Genomic DNA, 20,680 nt, shown 5'->3' with positions numbered 1-20,680 from the left:
TGATCTTATTTCTCTCTCTGGCTGCTTTTAATAGTTTTTCCTTATCTTTGATCTTTGCCATTTTAATTATTATATGTCTTGATGTTGTCTTCCTTGGTTCCCTTGTGTTGGGAGATCTGTGGATCTCCATGGCCTGAGAGACTATCTCCTTCCCCAGAATGGGGAAGTTTTCAGCAATTACCTCCTCAAAGACACTTTCCATCCCTTTTTCTCTCTCTTCTTCTTCTGGTACCCCTATAATGCAATATTGTTCCCTTTGAATTGGTCACACAGTTCTCTCAATATTCTTTCATTCTTAGAGATCCTTTTTTCTCTCTGTGCCTCAGCTTCTTTGTATTCCTGTTCTCTAATTTCTATTTCATTTATTGTCTTCTCCACCATATCTAATCTTCTTTTAAAACTTCCCATTGTATGTTTCATTTCTGATACTGTGTTCTGTAATGATTGACTCTCTGACCAGAATTCATTCTTGAGTTCTTGAATATTTTTCTGTACCTCCATGAGCATGTTCATGATTTTTATTTTGAAATCTCTTTCAGGAAGATTCATGAGGCCGATTTCATTTGACTCTCTGGTGTATTCATAATTTTGTTTTGAACCAGGTTCCTTTGACTTTTCATATTTGTATGTAGTGCCTTCTAGTGGCCAGTAGTTCTACTCTCTGAAGCTGCACAGTCCCTGGAGCAATGTCAGGGGTCACAGAGGAGCAGTGTTGGTGCCTGCGGGTAGGAAAGAGCTGTTTCCTGCTTCCTGGATGCTATGCCTTGCTTGTCTCCACTGCCAGAGAACCAGTGGGCTGAGCACTCAGGTATAAGCGTCTATGCTTTGCGTTTGTAGCTGCTGTAGGTGGGGCTTCCCTCTGGCTGGCCTAACGCTATGGTAGAGTTTGCCAGTTTGCGAGCCAGGTGGGGCTGGCCAGGAGGAAGGTGTAGCAGGCTGCATATCATGGAGGGGGGTCCTTGGAGCTGCATAGCTAGCCACTGGGCTGGAGTGCCTGAAGATTGTGAAAGTTCCCAACCTGTTGGGCAGAGTGCATGCAATTTTGTCTACCTGTCCTTTCTTCTGAACAGTAAGCTCTGTGCAATCCTTGCCTCTTTAGCAACCCTCTTGCTAAGGGCTCCCTTGTTAGGAAGTCTCTCAGACTGCCTGCCTTTCTTTTGTCCCAGAACAGCCAGATATGGATCCCTGTTTTCCACAAGCAGCTGGAATCTCAGTCTTTCCAGGTATTCTGCCTGTTTTGGCTTTCCATCCCCCTTAATCACGAGAGCACCATGAAGTGTAGGTTTGTACTCCCAAAACAGATCTCTAGAGCTAGGTTTTCAGTAGTCCCAGGCCTCCACTCCCTCCCTGCTCCTTTCTCTTCCTCCTGCTGGTGACCTGGGGTGGGGGAAGGGCTTGGGTCCCACTGGGCCACGACTTTGGTGAGTTACCCTGTTCCATGAGGTTTATTCTTTTCTCCAGGTGTATGCAGTCGGCACAGCCCCCTTTCCTGTTGCTCCTTCAGGATTGTTGTATTAATTATATTTTCATATTATATGTGATTTTGGGAGGAAGCCTCTGTCTCACCTCTCATGCTGCCACCTTTAACCTCTCCTTCTTTATTCTCACTGCCAGTTTGACAACTTTGAAAGAGTTTCTTTTTCTTTTTCAGAATCCCATGAACTATTTAATTCCATTCACACTGAGCTGCCCATGCCTGCTGGGCCTATCTGTGCACACACCTGGCTCCCCAAAATGCTACTTTAATACATAGTACAGTAGTTCTTAGTGGCTTTAACTTAGTTGGAAAAAGAAAATCCCTATCTAGGTTGGTAGGTTAAAGTGGAAATATGTGTATTAACCACTCATGAAGTACAGATTTTATTTATTCACTTTCCCTGTTCAGCATTAAGAACTCATTCTATCGCTATTAGAGAGTTACTGCTTCTGATTATTTCTATTTTTTTTTTTTTTTTGAGAGGGCATCTCTCATATTTATTGATCAAATGGTTGTTAACAACAATAAAATTCAGTATAGGGGGGTCAACGCTCAATGTACAATCATTAATCCATCTCAAGCCTAATTCTCGTCAGTCTCCAATCTTCTGAAGCATAACGAACAAGTTCTTATATGGTGAACGAATTCTTACATAGTGAATAAATTCTTACATGGTGAACAGTACAAGGGCAGTCATCACAGAAACTTTCGGTTTTGATCATGCAATATGACCTATAAACAATCAGGTCAAATATGAATATTCGTTTGATTTTTGTACTTGATTTATATGTTGATCCCACATTTCTCCTATTATTATTATTATTTTTATTTTTAATAAAATGCTGAAGTGGTAGGTAGATGCAAGATAAAGGTAGAAAACATAGTTTAGTGCTGTAAGAAGGCAAATGTAGATGATCAGATGATCAGGTGTGTGCCTATGGACTAAGTATTAATCCAGGCTAGACAAGGGCATCAAGACATCCACGGATGCAGAAGATTTCTCTCAAAGCAGGGGGGGTGAGGTTCTGAGCCTCACCTCTGTTGATCCCCAAATTCTCACCTGATGGCCCCCCTGCGACTGTGCCTGTCTTAGGTTGTTCCTCCCTTGAGGAATCTTACCCGTCTCTGGCTAACCAGTCATCTTCCGGGGCCATACAGGGAAATGTAAAGTTGGTAAGTGAGAGAGAAGCCATATTGTTTGCAAAGGTTAGCTTTTTACTTCTTTGCAGATTTATGCCCTGTGGCTTCTATGCCCAGCACTTGTCTCGAGGTATCTTTACCACCTGGAGGAATTATGATACTCGGTAAATTCGATATGAGGCATGAATTCTATTTAAGGGTTGTAATTAGGAAGGAAGAAGAAAAGCTATAGATGTAGCATATGAAGGAAACTTGGGAGGATTGATTATTTCTTTGACATATCTTCTTGTATAGTACCTTAAGTATGTATAGGTTTTAAACTACTAACTAATTTGCACACATATATTAACATAATAGGAATACGGTGACATAAACAAAGCAAATCTATAATTACCATCCATCTCCAGTGATGCCAAGAAAACCATTTAGGCACCCTAAGCATTTGTGAAAATTTATCTATGATATGATGGATATTGTCCAACTGTACTTGAACCATCAGACAAATTAAAGCAGTCCATTTCTGGGATCTGTTCACATCCCATATGTTCTTTTAACCATAGATAGTCTATAGTCATGAGATTTTGGAGTGCTACAACTTGCACCCCTCCCAACTCCTGGTTGAGTTCCAACAGTACAGATCCGGTCAAATTCGTTGTCTCACTGTATGCACATGCCAGCCTAGACATCTCCCTCCTCATTCTTATGGCAAGTCCAGGAGACGGTGGGCTGGATGCAGCCACAACCGCAGCATCGTCCGGATCCCTGTGGAGGCTTTTTGATGATCATCCCCTGGCACAAGTCCTCCAGAGAGTGCTGATGCCGGAAGCTCCTCCTCATATCGTATCTTAGTTCATTTTCTGGGTATCCAAGCTAGGCCTTGATCTCCTGCATAGAAACAAACAGACCCTTTGCCCACACTTTGACATGCCCTCTATACCACTGTGCAGAACTCATTGGAGGTCAGCACACAGTAACTGCTTTTTTTTTTTTTTTTAAATTAAGAGAAAGAAATATTATCAGAAAAGAGTACCTCCATAGCTGATCATCTGACACCCTTTAAGTGATCAACATTAAGGATATTTAAAGCATGCGTTGATCTTTGATTTACCAATAGTTTTATCCTGTTAAGGAGTAATCCCTCTTTTCCTTCTTTCTTTCTTTCTTTTTTTTAATTTTTAATCTACACTTACATGAAGAATACTATGTTTACTATGCTCTCCCCTATATCAGGTCCCCCCTAACAACCACATTACGGTTACTGTCCATAAGCTTAGCAAAATGTTGTAGAGTCACTACTTGTCCTCTCTGTGTTGTGCAGGCCACCCTCCCCTTGCTCCCTCCCCCCCATGCATGCTAATCTTAATACCCCCCTTCTTCTTCCCCCCCTTATCCCTCCCTGCCCACCCATCCTCCCCAGTTCCTTTCCCTTTGGTACCTGTTAGTCCATTTTTGGGTTCTGTAATTCCACTGCTGTTTTGTTCCTTCAGTTTTTCCTTTGTTCCTATACTCCTCAGATGAGTGACATCATTTGGTATTTCTCTTTCTCCGCTTGGCTTATTTCACTGAGCATAATACTCTCCAGCTCCATCCATGTTGCTGCAAATGGTTGGATTTTTCCACTTCTTATGGCTGAATAGTATACCATTGTGTATATGTACCACATCTTCTTTATCCATTCATCTACCGATGGACATTTAGGTTGCTTCCAATTCTTGGCTATTGTAAATAGTGCTGCGATAAACATAGGAGTGCATCTGTCTTTCTCAAACTTGATTGCTGCATTCTTAGGGTAAATTCCTAGGAGTGGAATTCCTGGGTCAAATGGTAGGTCTGTTTTGAGCATTTTGATGCACCTCCATACTGCTTTCCACAATGGTTGAACTAATTTACATTCCCACCAGCAGTGTAGGAGGGTTCCCCTTTCTCCACAGCCTCGCCAACATTTGTTTTTGTTTGTCTTTTGGATGGCAGCTATCCTTACTGGTGTGAGGTGATACCTCATTGTAGTTTTAATTTGCATTTCTCTGATAATTAGCGATGTGGAGCATCTTTTCATGTGTCTCTTGGCCATCTGTATTTCTTTTTTGGAGAACTGTCTGTTCAGTTCCTCTGCCCATTTTTTAATTGGGTTATTTGTTTTTTGTTTGTTGAGGCGTGTGAGCTCTTTATATATTCTGGACGTCAAGCCTTTATCGGATCTGTCATTTTCAAATATATTCTCCCATACTGTAGGGTTCCTTTTTGTTCTATTGATGGTGTCTTTTGCTGTACAGAAGCTTTTCAGCTTAATGTAGTCCCACTTGCTCATTTTTGCTGTTGTTTTCCTTGCCCGGGGAGATATGTTCAAGAAGAGATCACTCATGTTTATGTCTAAGAGGTTTTTGCCTATGTTTTTTTCCAAGAGTTTAATGGTTTCATGCCTTACATTCAGGTCTTTGATCCATTTTGAGTTTACCTTTGTATATGGGGTTAGACAATGGTCCAGTTTCATTCTCCTACATGTAGCTGTCCAGTTTTGCCAGCACCATCTGTTGAAGAGACTGTCATTTTGCCATTGTATGTCCATGGCTCCTTTATCAAATATTAATTGACCATATATGTTTGGGTTAATTTCTGGGGTCTCTAATCTGTTCCACTGGTCTGTGGCTCTGTTCTTGTGCCAGTACCAAATTGTCTTGATTACTATGGCTTTCTAGTAGAGCTTGAAGTTGGGGAGTGAGATCCCCCCTACTTTATTCTTCTTTTTCAGGATTGCTTTGGCTATTCGGGGTCTTTGGTGTTTCCATATGAATTTTTGAATTATTTGTTCCAATTCATTGAAGAATGTTGCTGGTAATTTGAGAGGGATTGCATCAAATCTGTATATTGCTTTGGGCAGGATGGCCATTTTGATGATATTAATTCTTCCTAGCCATGAGCATGGGATGAGTTTCCATTTATTAGTGTCCCCTTTAATTTCTCTTAAGAGTGACTTGTAGTTTTCAGAGTATAAGTCTTTCACTTCTTTGGTTAGGTTTATTCCTAGGTATTTTATTCTTTTTGATGCAATGGTGAATGGAATTGTTTTCCTGATTTCTCTTTCTATTGATTCGTTGTTAGTGTATAGGAAAGCTACAGATTTCTGTGTGTTAATTTTGTATCCTGCAACTTTGCTGTATTCCGATATCAGTTCTAGTAGTTTTGGAGTGGAGTCTTTAGGGTTTTTTATGTACAGTATCATATCATCTGCAAATAGTGACAGTTTAACTTCTTCTTTACCAATCTGGATTCCTTGTATTTCTTTGTTTTGTCTGATTGCCGTGGCTAGGACCTCCAGTACTATGTTAAATAACAGTGGGGAGAGTGGGCATCCCTGTCTGGTTCCCGATCTCAGTGGAAATGCTTTCAGCTTCTCGCTGTTCAGTATAATGCTGGCTGTGGGTTTATCATATATGGCCTTTATTATGTTGAGGTACTTGCCCTCTATTCCCATTTTGCTGAGAGTTTTTATCATGAATGGATGTTGAATTTTGTCAAATGCTTTTTCAGCATCTATGGAGATGATCATGTGGTTTTTGTCTTTCTTTTTGTTGATGTGGTGGATGATGTTGATGGATTTTCGAATGTTGTACCATCCTTGCATCCCTGGGATGAACCCCACTTGGTCATGGTGTATGATCCTTTTGATATACTGTTGAATTCTGTTTGCTAATATTTTATTGAGTATTTTTGCATCTACATTCATCAGGGATATTGGTCTGTAATTTTCTTTTTTGGTGGGGTCTTTGCCTGGTTTTGGTATTAGGGTGATGTTGGCTTCATAGAATGAGTTTGGGAGTATTCCCTCTTCTTCTATTTTGTGGAACACTTTAAGGAGAATGGGTATTATGTCTTCTCTGTGTGTCTGATAAAATTCCGAGGTAAATCCATCCGGCCCCGGGCTTTTGTTCTTGGGTAGTTTTTTGATTACTGTTTCAATTTCTTTGCTTGTAATTGGTTTGTTTAACTTTTGTGTTTCTTCCTTGGTCAGTCTTGGGAGGTTGTATTTTTCTAGGAAGTTGTCCATTTCTTCTAGGTTTTCCAGCTTGTTGGCATATAGGTTTTCATAGTAGTCTTTAATAATTCTTTGTATTTCTGTGGAGTCTGTCGTGATTTTTCCATTCTCATTTCTGATTATGTTGATTTGTGTTGACTCTCTTTTTCTCTTAATAAGTTGGGCTAGAGGCTTATCTATTTTGTTTATTTTCTCAAAGAACCAGCTCTTGGTTTCGTTGATTTTTGCTATTGTTTTATTCTTCTCAATTTTGTTTATTTCTTCTCTGATCTTTATTATGTCCCTCCTTCTGCTGACTTTAGGCCTCATTTGTTCTTCTTTTTCCAGTTTTAATAATTGTGATGTTAGACTATTCATTTGGGATTGTTCTTCCTTCTTCAAGTGTGCCTGGATTGCTATATACTTTCCTCTTAAGACTGCTTTCGCTGCATCCCACAGAAGTTGGGGCTTAGTGTTGTTGTTGTCATTTGTTTCTATATATTCCTTGATCTCTATTTTGATTTGTTCCTTGATCCATTGATTATTTAGTAGCATGTTGTTAAGCCTCCATGTGTTTGTGAGCCTTTTTGTTTTCTTTGTAGAATTTATTTCTACTTTCATACCTTTGTGGTCTGAAAAATTGGTTGGTAGAATTTCAATATTGTGGAATTTACTGAGGCTCTTTTTGTGAGCTAGTATGTGGTCTATTCTGGAGAATGTTCCATGTGCACTTGAGAAGAATGTATATCCTGTTGCTTTTGGATGTAGAGTTCTATAGATGTCTATTAGGTCCATCTGTTCTAGTGTGTTGTTCAGTGCCTGTGTGTCTTTACTTATTTTCTGCCCAGTGGATCTATCCTTTGGGGTGAGTGGTGTGTTGAAGTCTCCTACAATGAATGCATTGCAGTCTATTTCCCTCTTTAGTTCTGTTAGTATTTGCTTTACATATGCTGGTGCTCCTGTATTGGGTGCATATATATTTAGAATGGTTATATCCTCTTGTTGGACTGAGCCCTTTATCATTATGTAGTGGCCTTCTTTATCTCTTGTTACTTTCTTTGTTTTGAAGTCTATTTTGTCTGATATTAGTACTGCAACCCCTGCTTTCTTCTCACTGTTGTTTGCCTGAAATATGTTTTTCCATCCCTTGACTTTTAGTCTATGCTTATCTTTGGGTTTAAGGTGAGTTTCTTGTAAGCAGCATATAGATGGGTCTTGCTTTTTTATCCATTCTATTACTCTATGTCTTTTGATTGGTGCATTAAGTCCATTTACATTTAGGGTGACTATTGAAAGATATGTACTTATTGCCATTGCAGGCTTTAGATTCGTGGTTACCAAAGGTTCAAGGTTAGCTTCTTTAGTATCTTACTGCCTAACTTAGCTCGCTTATTGAGCTGTTATATACACTGTCTGGAGATTCTTTTCTTCTCTCCCTTCTTATTCCTCCTCCTCCATTCTTCATATGTTGTGTGTTTTGTTCTGTGCTCTTTTTAGGGGTGCTCCCATCTAGAGCAGTCCCTGTAGGATGCCCTGTAGAGGTGGTTTGTGGGAAGCAAATTCCCTCAGCTTTTGCTTGTCTGGGAATTGTTTGATCCCACCATCATATTTAAATGATAGTCGTGCTGGATACAGTATCCTTGGTTCAAGGCCCTTCTGTTTCATTGCATTAAGTATATCATGCCATTCTCTTCTGGCCTGTAGGGTTTCTGTTGAAAAGTCTGATGTTAGCCTGATTGGTTTTCCTTTATAGGTGACCTTTTTCTCTCTAGCTGCCTTTAAAACTCTTTCCTTGTCCTTGATCCTTGCCATTTTAATTATTATGTGTCTTGGTGTTGTCCTCCTTGGATCCTTTCTGTTAGGGGTTCTGTGTAATTCCATGGTCTGTTCGATTATTTCCTCCCCCAGTTTGGGGAAGTTTTCAGCAATTATTTCTTCAAAGAGGCTTTCTATCCCTTTTCCTCTTTCTTCCTCTTCTGGTATCCCTATAATACGAATGTTTTTCCTTTTGTATTGGTCACATATTTCTCTTAGTGTTGTTTCATTCCTGGAGATCCTTTTATCTCTCTCTATGTCAGCTTCTATACGTTCCTGTTCTCTGGCTTCTATTCCTTCAATGGCCTCTTGCATCTTATCCATTCTGCTTATAAATCCTTCCAGGGATTGTTTCACTTCTGTGATCTCTTTCCTGACATCTGTGTTCTCCTTCCGGACTTCATCCCACTGCTCTTGCATTTTTCTCTGCATCTCATCCCACTGCTCTTGCATTTTTCTCTGCATCTCATCCCATTGCTCTTGCATTTTTTTCTGCATCTCTGTCAGCATGTTCATGATTTTTATTTTGAATTCTTTTTCAGGAGGACTAGTTAGGTCTGTCTCCTTCTCAGGTGTTGTCTCTGTGATCTTTGTCTGCCTGTAGTTTTGCCTTTTCATGGTGATAGAGATAGTTTGCAGAGCTGGTACAAGTGACCGCTGGAAGAGCTTCCCTTCTTGTTGGTTTGTAGCCTTTTCCTGGGAGAATAGCGACCTCTAGTTGCTTGTGCTGGGCAGCTGTGCGCAGACAGGGCTTCTGCTTCCTGCCCAGTTGCTTTGGGGTTTATCTCCGCTGTTGCTGTGCGCTTGGCCTGGCTGGGGCTGTTCCTCCAAAATGGTGGAGCCCCGTTGGAGGGGGAGCGGCCAGGAGGCTATTTATCTCCGTAAGGGGCCTCTGTGCTCCCTGCTGCCCAGGGGGTTAGAGTGCCCAGAGATCCCCAGATTCCCTGCCTCTGGTCTAAGTGACCTGTCCTGCCCCTTTAAGACTTCCAAAAAGCACTCTCCAAACCAAAACAACAACAGCAACAATGAGAGAGGGAACAGAAAGAAAAAAACAAGGAAAAAACAAGCGATTTTTTTTTTTTTTTTTTTTTTTGGTCCTCAGGTGCCGGTCCCAGGCACCCGCTCACTGGTCCTGCTGCCCTGTCTCCCTAGCACCAGGGTCCCTGTCCTTTCAAGGCTTCCAAAAAGCACCCACCCACCGGTCCCGCAGGGAAGGAACGCTCGATATTCTTTGTCCTCAGGCACTGGTCCCAGGCACCCGCTCACCAGTCCCGCCGCCCTGCCTCCCTAGCACCGGGGTCCCTGTCCCTTCAAGGCTTCCAAAAAGCACTCGCCAAAAAGAGAGAAAAAAAGGGGAAAAACGCGCGATTTCTTCCGTCCTCAGGTGCCAGTCTCAGGCACCCACCCACCGGTCCCACAGGGAAAAACGCGGGATATTCTTTGTCCTCAGGTGCCGGTCCCAGGCACCCGCTCACCAGTCCCGCCGCCCTGCCTCCCTAGCACCGGGGTCCCTGTCCCTTTTAGGCTTCCAAAAAGCACTCGCAGAAAATAGAAAAAAAAAAGGGGAAAAACGCGCGATTTCCTCTGTCCTCAAGTGCCGGTCTCAGGCACCCGCCCACCGGTCCCGCAGGGAAAAACGTGGGATATTCTTTGTCCTCAGGCACTGGTCCCAGGCAACCGCTCACCAGTCCCGCCACCCTGCCTCCCTAGCACTGGGGTCCCCGTCCCTTCAAGGCTTCCAAAAAACGCTCGCCAAAAAGAGAAAAAAAAAAAAAAAAGGGGAAAAACGCGCGACCTCCTCCGTCCTCAGGCACCGGTCTCAGGCACCCGCCCGCCGGTCCCGCAGGGAGAAACACGGGTTATTCTTTGTCCTCCGGCGCCGTTCCCAGGCACCTGCTCACCAGTCCCGCCACCCTGCCTCCCCAGCAACGGGGGCCCGTCCCTCTAAGGCTTCCAAAAAGCACTCGCCAAAAAAAAAAAAAAGCCGCTCTGGTTTCTCTCCACCCGCCGGTAGCCGGGGGGAGGGGCGCTCGGGTCCCGCCGGGCCGGGGCTTGTATCTTACCCCCTTCGCAAGGCGCTGGGTTCTTGCAGGTGTGGATGTGGTCTGGATGTTGTCCTGTGTCCTGTGGTCTCTATTTTAGGAAGATTTTTCTTTGTTATATTTTCATAGCTCTATGTGTTTTTGGGAGGAGATTTCCACTGCTCTACTCACACCGCCATCCTGGCTCCGCCTCCTGATTATTTCTATTTTTAATATCCAGATTGAATTTGGAATAAAGAAGTCTGTTTAAAGATTGAATGGAAATAACTTTAGACTATAAATGATGATAAAATTCTTTAACTATTTTTTTCATTGTTAATAAAGTTAGGGGTTTCCATGGTATACAAATACATCCTGAGCAAAATTTTTATGAAATCACTTTTCTATGACCTTGAGGCTAGAATGTACTTTCCCATCTTTTACTTCTTCTTCTCCCCTGTCCACTTCCTATTTTTGATGAATGTTTGGTAATGCTGACACCTGTATGTGGATGATGTAGGTTAATTTTTTTTTTCTTTCTCTTAGCTTTAAAGACATGGGTACTGGTGATCTTCACAATTCTCTCATAATTTCACATGGGTGTTTTATATATGAAGAACAAACACTATTTAAAACTTTTTAAATTGAGATATAATTGATATATAACATTATATTAGTTTCAGGTATATAACCTAATAATTCAATATTTGTATACATTGTGAAATGATCACTAAGTAAGTCTATTTACCATCCATCACCATCCATAGTTAACATTTTTTTCCTTTCTTTTCTTGTGATGAAGACGTTTACGATTTACTGTCTTGTCAGCTTCCAAGTAGGCAATACAGTGTCATTAACTATAGCTACCATGCTGTAATTACATCTCCATGACTTATTTATTTTATAAATGGAACTTGGTACCTTTTGACACCCTTTACTCATTCATAGATTAATATTGTAAAAATACTTTTTTGAACCTCTACTCACTCAAGTCTTTGTCTTAGAGCTGTATTGTCCGATATGGTGGCCAATAGCTATGTTGAGCTATTTAAATTTATCTTCTTAATATCTAATTAAAATAAAATTAAAACTTAAGTTCCTCAGTTATAGTGACCTTATTTTAAATGCTCAGAAGCCACATGAGGCTACCCTGTTAGACAGTACAGATTATAAATATTTCCACCAAAGTGGAAAGTTCTGCTTGATAGCATTGTCTTGGAGTCTTTGCCCTCTGCTCTGAGTGTAAGGTTTTCTGCAGCTCTTTCTGCCATTCTTGTACTCTTTCAAATTATAATTCATGCTATCACCCATCAAGTAACCAAGAAAGCTGGCCACATCATAAGCTTCCCCTTTATCAGAGTGTGTGTCACAGTAATAACATCTTATCATGGTTAATAAGCAGATACAAAGTATTGAATAAGAACCACTTTTGATTGTATTAAAGCTGAAAGCTTTTATATTGTATTCATTCTTCTAGAGGGAACATCTAGTATCATATATCATTCTTCTGTAGAGAAATTATTGCTATAATGTCATGTTTCAGGTGAATGAAAAAATAATTTATCCCCTGAAATCTAGATAAAAATATTTTGTTAGAGTTTCTACAGTTACAACTGTTGTTTTTCTAATTAGTCCAGGTGTTTGCTGAAGTTGCTTAAAATGGAAAATTACACTATAATTTGTAAAGTTTAATATAAACTTCTAGTCATTAAGATCCCTGTAGCTAATAATACTGTCTTGAGGGAAATAGAATTGGCTTATTTAAGTAGGTACACATTGACTGTTAATGTTTCTTATATTCATATCATGCTTTCCAAACAGATTGTGAGCTTCTGGAGAACAGGAACCATGTCTTTATGATTTTTCTTATTTTCTATAGCACTTAGTCCAGTGACTTTTTCTTAGCAAGTTCTTGCTACAGTTTTGTTATGTGATTATTGTTTTTCTCATGGTCATTCTGCAGGACAGAACTTACAAAAAGTGTGGTGCTCCCTGAATTAATAGAACTCTCTCGGGATGAAGGCAGCAGTGTGCGGCTTGCAGCTTTTGAAACTTTGGTTAATCTGCTTGACATATTTGATACAGGTAAGTCTTCATGTGGACACATCTTTGCTTCTGAAAACAGCATTTTCCTATATGTTTCATATCACCAATAAGAAGTGAAAGTACATGCAGGACAGAATTTCTTACATTTTGTGATGAATGTTAAACCTCCCTTCCTCTGTCTCTTTTTAAGGTCTTTTCTCTCTTGTTGCCTTCTCTGCCACTACTTTTATCCCCATAGTAACGAGGGTTGTTACAGATCCTATTCCTCTTTCTCTCTCTTTTCCCTTATCAACATTTAACTGACATATGTGGGGCTAAGAATTTGGCTTGTTAGTTAGCCTTTAACTTGTTCAACTAATTTACCCTAAGCAAGATCTTGACTAAAACAATATCTAATTGGTTTTCTCTCCTTATATTTTAATACTAGAAATCTCATAGCCATGGGAGGGGCTGTTTCAGAGGGAATGGGCAATGAAATATTTCTTTATGTTGTACAAATCAACCACAAAGACAGTTCTTCTACTGAGTGTATGACTGGACTTGTGACTAATGCTGGACATTAGTTTATCAGTCACCATCAGTTACCATTAGCCATTGAACTAAGAGAGACTCTTAAAGATTTTTGCCATGTGGACAATAATTACATATGAGAGTTACAGAATAGTGATTTAGATTGTATGATGAGCCATAGGAGTAAAAATTGCAATGAGTGAATGAATCTCCTTGTCCTAATAATGGGGTACCCCCAGGCCTCTAAACTGTGGCATCACCTCTGATCATTCCCCATCACTGCTGTACTCGGTTAACACAGACCTGGGCCTGACCAGTGTTTGTGGCTTTATTTCCCAGCATTCTTTGCAACTCCTGGTATCTTATGCTCTAGGTTCACTCTTGGCATACCAAATTCTTTTACACTCCTAGCCTCTCCACATACTCTTTTCTTTCCCTTCCCTCTATTTTTCTCCAAGTCAACTTCTTCTCCTTCTCCAGTGCCCAGCTGAAATACAGTTTCCTCTCGATGTCTTTCCAAATCCCTTATACCAGGGGTTGGCAATCTGTGGGCCCAACCAGGCCACATTCTGCTTATGTTTGTTTAAATAAAGTTTATTGGAACATAACCATACCCATTTGTTCATGTATTCTCTGTAGCAGCTTTTGTGCCACTGTGACAGAGTTGAGTAGTTGCAGCAGGTAAACTGCAAAGCCTTGAACATTTACAAGAAAAGTTTGCAGACTCCTGCCTTACACCATCTATAAAAATACTGATCACATTGTCTTACTTTTTTTTTTTGATTGTCTTCTTGGTCTGGGTTCCTCTAGTTCAGAGACCACTTATTCAACTTTCTACTTCTCCTACTTAATATATTGCTTATTCTGTAAGAAATTCCATAAATGTTTGTCGAATGAATGTCATTTAGTTAAAACTGTGGATGTGGCACTGAAATGTGATGGTGACAACAGTAATGATAATGCTGAAAGGCCTGTTACAGCATTTTACTTGGCATTGTCAGACCCTTAATAAAGTAGTGTTTAATTTCTGAAAGTTTAAGAGAACAATGAGAAATTCAGTATTTAGAATCAAGATTTAAATATTGCTAACATATCAAAACTTATGACTTCAGCAGAGAAGTCTAGGAAGTAGAAGTGTAGAAATTCAATATACAGAACATATTATAAGCTAAGTTAAATTCAATCAAAAAGGTGCAGCCTGGTATGAGATGCAGGCAAAAGAGAATATGGTTTCCTGTGCCTGCTTCTCTCCCATTTACATTAGTGGTGTTAAGGTTCTTTCATTTGAGACTCAAAACCTCCATCACCTAAGCTTTTACCTTGTGATCGCTCTGATATTCTCTTCCCTATGGCCTGCAGTGTAAAGTCCAAGCCCCTCTGCCTGGCATTAAAAGGTTTTGACAATTTCTACTCTCTTTTTCACTACACACTTCCATCATTGTTGTTTTAAGATATTTCTTTTACTATATGGCTAACATAGTCATTTTTCTGTCTGGAATTTGTGTGTGTTTTCTACATGTATAGTGTGGGCAACTGGCACTAAAGTATGTTTTGTTTTTTTTCCAGATGACAGAAGTCAAACTATACTTCCCTTAGTGAAGTCGTTTTGTGAAAAATCTTTCAAAGCAGATGAATCAATTCTTATTTCCTTATCTTTCCATTTGGGAAAACTATGTCATGGACTATATGGTATGATATATCCTAAGAATCTCAAGATTGTAGATAACTTTTCCCCTTTTCTTCTACCATAACCACTCAACTTCAACTTTTAAGTTGTAAGACCTATCCTTCAAATGATAAAATCTTAAGAGACCTTAGAATTGTGATAGCATTTAGATATTTTTTCAGAGATGGAACATATTTGAAAGACCAATGGCAGAATGAAATAGGCATAGCCCTTTAAAGTTCTGAATATTTTATATTTTTGTATTTGTTGGTATGTGGTAGGATCTCAGGTATATTAACTAGTGGTGCTTAGTAAGTATACCCTTATTAACTGTTTGTTGAATAATACATCATGAATAGTTCAGCTTAGAATGTAGAGTAACACCCATAACTCTTGGAATTTTAAACATATTACTGTTTTTAGCTTACCTTAATAATGTAAGCATTAATTATAGCCAGCATAGTAAAGCTTTTTTATGTGGATTGTAGACTTTTAATAGGTTGTTAAAAAAATGTATTGCAATCTTTGATGAGTTCTTAGCTCCCTAAGATAGTTTATGAATGTGGAACCAGTCCACTGGTCAAAAATATTTTAGGTTTCCTTTGTCATCTTTCAGATTCAGTTTTTAAGCTCCTTCTCTGCAAACACATATGCATCTCTTTTCTGCAAGCAGTTTTAGAATATTTATAGTAACTAAATAGAAATAATGACTACATTATTCTTGTAGTGACTTGTTAAGGGTCTACAGTGTGATACATGCTGTATAAATTAATGAGGCATAATTCCAGCCATAATTTATACTACCGAAATTAAAATTAAAATATTAAAATTAATATAAGGTGCAACAGCAAACCCATTAGATTTCTTCATAATAATCTTTCCTCATTGTTGCTTTACTTAGGATTTTTAACCATTTATTTAGTATTTGGTTCCAATTATGTTTTTATTATACTTTGCCTTTCTGTTTTTGTTTTCAATTAAAATGTTGAGCAATTTGTTTTAGGAATTTTTACTCCAGATCAACACTTGAGATTTTTGGAGTTTTATAAGAAACTTTGTACATTGGGTTTGCAACAAGAAAATGGACACAATGAAAACCAGATTCCACCCCAAATCCTAGAGCAGGAGAAGAAATATATTTCAGTACGGAAGAACTGCGCTTACAACTTTCCGGTAATAAGTGATGTATATGTATTGACTAGACATTTTGATTATGACTAACATATGTGAATAGATAGCATTAAACAACATTGCCATATTTGTCACTGGCTGCTTAGCACTATGTCTGGTATATATAGTAGGTACTGAGTAATATTGGTATAATTTGTATTTGTCTCTCTGTATAAATTAGAATTACATGCATGCATTTTAGCTTCCAAATATGATTTCTAACTGAATTATGAATTGTGATTCAGAGGACATGATTTCAGTTTAAATGAAATGGTTTTAATATTAGGTATTGATGCCTGTTTTTCTCTCCTTCCCACTTGCCTTCTCCCTTCCATCTCCACCAGGCCATGATTGTTTTTGTTGATCCTAAAAACTTCCACATGGAGCTCTATTCTACATTCTTCTGCTTTTGTCATGACCCTGAAGTACCAGTCAGATACACTATTGCTATTTGCTTTTATGAAGTAAGTCTGAAGAAGTGATAACACTTTACATTTGTTATTGTTAATTCTACCTGTGTGTATGAATTATGTTTTGATGTTTTGTACACTTCTGTTTATATATATTTTATAAGGTATAGGCTCCATATCTTTTCATATTCTAGTATTAAATCTTATTTTAAAATTCCCATAATTCTCTTTTTGTATGTTTACAGAATTCATTCGCAGAAACACGTTATATTTATGTGTCATTTCTTATTAATCCATTCATTCATTATCTCTATATTCAGTACTTACTTTAAGCTAGACATTGTGGATGTGGGTGTGGGTATTGCAGATTTGGAAGTAAAATTGGTTTTTATGTCCTTGCAGATTTGGAAGTAAAATTGGTTTTTATATCCTTTACAATATTTATATTTAACTTTGCACTTGCATTTAAGTACTTGCGAACAGATGGAAAATTGACAGATTATTTAAATTTATCATTTCTACTGCAAATGGATTATGTTTCATGAGCATGGCTATTAGATTCATCTATTATAACAGCTCTCCATAATGTAAGAGCAAAAATGAATTTGAGCTTTTATAATGAATGTAATTAACTTTTTAACCCTTGAGGTTGAAATTTGGGCTATGTGTCTTAGATGATCACAGTAATAATCTGTATGCAGGAAATGTATAAACTGTGACTTGTCAACTTCAGAACATGAACATCTCTTTCTAAGTGGCATAATAAAATATTTCCTTTTTTATAAGAAGTATAATAAATATTCTTACTTTCAACAAGAATATTTTATCCCCTTTCTTGCACTGTGTTCCTACCTTAAAGCAATGTTAGATTAGTTGAAAGTGTGTAGACTATCCATGGCATCATTATGAATGTTACTTAAGACTCTCTTGGTTGTTGGGTGATAGTCTTTGCTTATTTTGAATAAAATTTTTTTCTGGTATGAATGAAATGTTCATTGTGAAAAATCTAGGAAATATTCCTCTTAAATAGTGTATTTAATTTTAAAAAGTCCATTGTTGCCCAATTAAGTCATCTTTGTAAATATAGCTGTAGAAATATGCTTTTGGAGGAGGGGAGTGGACAGAGGGCACTGGCTGGCTGAGTGAGATACTCGTCTCCAGTGTGCAGTAAGCGGGCCTTTAGGCTTGGTTACCATGCATGCTTCTGTTTGTCTCGATGAATTCTCCCCTGAGATGGTTGCACAAAATTTGAGTCTGAGCATGTAAGATTATGTAATGTTTCAGTCTCTATGTTTATTTTTATCTCAGCCCTTGAATATTTCACTTGTATTCATGTTTTATATCAGACATTTGGCACCATATAAATAAACATATTGAAATACATATGCAATAATATTTAACTGGAAGGAAGGAGTGTTTGGACATTGTTGATCTAGCTATTTGCTGGGTGGCTAGTTTCCATATTTTCACAGTCTTACCATGTAAGTAGGCTAATAATACTCCATAAAATGAATTGTTAGTCTAGGCTTGTTCTTTTAAATAATGAAAATCCACTGATGGACTTAAATTTTCCTAACAAAATTGTTTTTGCTAGATTCTGATAATTAATATGTTCTAACTTTATTCTTTTCAGAAAAATATAATTTGGAAATATTAGTAAGTCAAATGTAACCCTATAGAGCAAAGGTCTTAAAAAAACTTTCTTTGTCCAGGAAGCTTTTTTTTCCCTGCAAATAAAACCTTACTCAGAAGCCCAATATGTAAAAAATACAAAGTGAAGTAGAAACTGGCGAATTTACTATTGTGGGCTCTGAGTTTGTTTGGAGGGGGGAAAAAAAAACTATTCACAAGGGAATTGGGTTAGTCTAGACTCACCCAAGTCCTCTGATGCTGATTAAAGTCTTTGATGGGAGAAGTCTTTGGTGTTTTACTTGCTTAGGAGTTATCTCTCTCTATCACTATGGCCCTTCTGTAGAACTTGCCCTTTTTGGGAAGCTGTGAGCCAGGATAGATGCTCATAGGCCTGAGATATTCTATAAGACCCTGTTGGCTTCTCTAAGACCTCAAAGTATGAACTAGAGTCATCCATGGGCTTATTATTACTTGTGATAGGAAAATTGTGACTCTGACAAATCCATTCTTCTGCATTTCCCACCTGCATCTGTTCGCTTCCCTTGCCCACGCCTATACACTCCAAGTTATGAAGCAGACTCAAAAGTGGTTATGTATGCAATTTATTTTTCTAGAAATCTAATTTTATATTTATGTTGTAAGCTAGTCTTATTTTAGAAGAAATGTCGCACAGGGATGTATTTTTTAATAGCATTATTATAACCTTTATATGTCTAGTAATTTCAAATCTGAGAGACTTTATTGCTACATTTTAGGTGTCTAAGCTTCTGAATTCTGGAGTATATTTAATACATAAAGAACTAATAACATTATTACAAGATGAATCACTAGAGGTAATATCATCTTACTCTTTGGTTTTTACTTGTTTTATGTTAAGTCTGAATATATCAATGCTTTTTTTTCCCCTACATCTTGGGGATTGTATTGATTCTTTCAGCTTATTAGCCTCAAAAGCTTCAAGTCAGTGTACTACTGTATCATAGACATTTAAAAATATCAGGTCTCAAAAATACACTTAATATATGTAAATATATGAATATTTGTCTATTAAAGAAAATATAGGAAATGTCAAAAAGTAGACTAAAGAGTACTATTTTATGTTTTTTCATTAAAAAGTTTTTATCTATATAAAGGTTTTTATTTTACACATTTGTAATCATATATGTCACATTTTATATCTTTTTTCTCTCACTGTTGTTTGGGGGTATACCTATGTAGACTTACAAATACTTTATTTTGATGCTGTATTTAGTATTCCCTGTTCATCTAAATGGCTCCTAGCTTGCTAAAGCTCAGCTCCTCAACTTTTAGACATCACTGATGATGTTATCTGACTTAAGTTGCTTTTCAAAAGTTGGGAGGCAGTTTCTCACCATATTGGTTATATGGAAATAGCTGTCCCAGATCTAGACTATTTGAACAACATCAGGAGGCAAATACACTAATTTCTTTTCCAGTGTCACTTGATCCAGGTAGTTGATCATGTTTCTAAGCTTTCCAGCAAGATGATGGCAGAATAAGAAAATAGAAATCGCAACAGTGTTGTTTGGTAAATAGCACTAGTTCTCCATAGAAGTTGACATGTGAAGTTAACTGATCTAAAATTAGAAAAAATAGTAATCCTCATAAGAGTAATCAAATATCTCTGTTAAAAGGTACTAGATGCTCTTATAGATCATCTTCCAGAAATCCTGGAACTTATGTCTACTGGTGGAGAAAGCAGTGTTCAAGAAAATAAGGTAAATTCCATGTATCAAAAAAGTGTCTTAATAAATATCACCTTACCCTACAGAATTGTGAAGAATCAATGAAACAATGTATGGAGAACATTTAACATAGTGCTTATCTCATAGTAGATGCTTAGTAATGTCTGTTGGAGTTTCAACAACTTGAATTTCCTCTACAATCCTTGTATTACCATGATTCTTACTTATTGTCCTTGGTGTTTACGTTCATATTTTCAGTTTTATTTGGTGTCAATTATTATTCCAAGAATAACAACTGGTAAGGACAAAACAGTAGGAATTTTGCTCATTAAAGAAGGTAAGTTTGCTGACAGAGAAATGTAGTAAGTTTGCTTTAGTTAGAAGAATCATGAGTCCCAGTCTCTATTTCAAAATTTTGTTTCCAGTAACCATAAATTTTACTTACGGATTTTTTAAAAGTACTTGATTTCACCAGATAATTGTTTCCTTCTGGCTGCTGCGATGCTTCCTAAGTTCTGAAATGAGCAAGAGTTCTCATCTGCACAGTGTATAGTAGGGCTGAATAATTGACTGAATGCTGCAGTTGGTTTATTGTCACCAGTTCTTTTGATAATGTTTTCTGTTTCAGTTAGCATCTCTGCCAGACTTGATTCCAGCTCTCACAGCTGCTGAACAGCGAGCTGCAGCCTCTTTAAAATGGAGAACTCATGAGAAGCTGCTACAGAAATATGCCTGTCTGCCACACATCATATCAAGTGATCAGATTTATTATCGTTTCTTACAGAGAATGTTCACAATCGTGTTGACAAATGTGAGCTCAATACCTTTTATCTTATCCTTTTGAATGCATGCCTGATTTTGGAATTAACAAATCCTTCACATTCACAAAAGAGTATGACAAACTCAGTTCATTCCATTTTGCTAGAAGTACATATTTTTCTAAGGTTCCTAAGAGGGAGCACAAGTTTCCCTTTGCATCTCCGCTAATTCTTTTGGTCATCTTCTATGTAGCTGAATTAAGGAACGAACAGGTGGGACCTTCACTTGTTTTTGTATTGCGAGGGACAGTGTAAAC

At 38.1% G+C, this 20,680-nt stretch overlaps 1 protein-coding gene across 8 annotated transcripts in view; it reads left to right on the top strand.

The window, feature by feature from the left end:
- The window catches only part of PPP4R4 (protein phosphatase 4 regulatory subunit 4), a 199,062-nt gene that overhangs the window by 65,271 nt on the left and 113,111 nt on the right, over nt 1–20,680 (top strand). For 7 of the 8 annotated variants that reach the window (XM_073241911.1, XM_073241918.1, XM_073241917.1 and 4 more), the window contains 7 exons: nt 12,429–12,550; nt 14,588–14,710; nt 15,691–15,860; nt 16,202–16,321; nt 18,655–18,732; nt 19,555–19,638; nt 20,234–20,416. In XM_073241911.1, the coding sequence (XP_073098012.1) occupies nt 12,429–12,550; nt 14,588–14,710; nt 15,691–15,860; nt 16,202–16,321; nt 18,655–18,732; nt 19,555–19,638; nt 20,234–20,416 (880 nt within the window). The remainder of the gene's footprint in view (nt 1–12,428; nt 12,551–14,587; nt 14,711–15,690; nt 15,861–16,201; nt 16,322–18,654; nt 18,733–19,554; nt 19,639–20,233; nt 20,417–20,680) is intronic. The other variant, XM_073241912.1, reaches the window with a different exon arrangement.

The sequence above is a fragment of the Manis javanica genome, chromosome 8 (genome assembly GCF_040802235.1).
Source record: "Manis javanica isolate MJ-LG chromosome 8, MJ_LKY, whole genome shotgun sequence".
Classification (NCBI taxonomy): Eukaryota; Metazoa; Chordata; class Mammalia; order Pholidota; family Manidae; genus Manis; species Manis javanica.
Note: the sequence above shows the minus strand (reverse complement) of the source record. Positions and strands in the feature narration are given on the sequence as shown.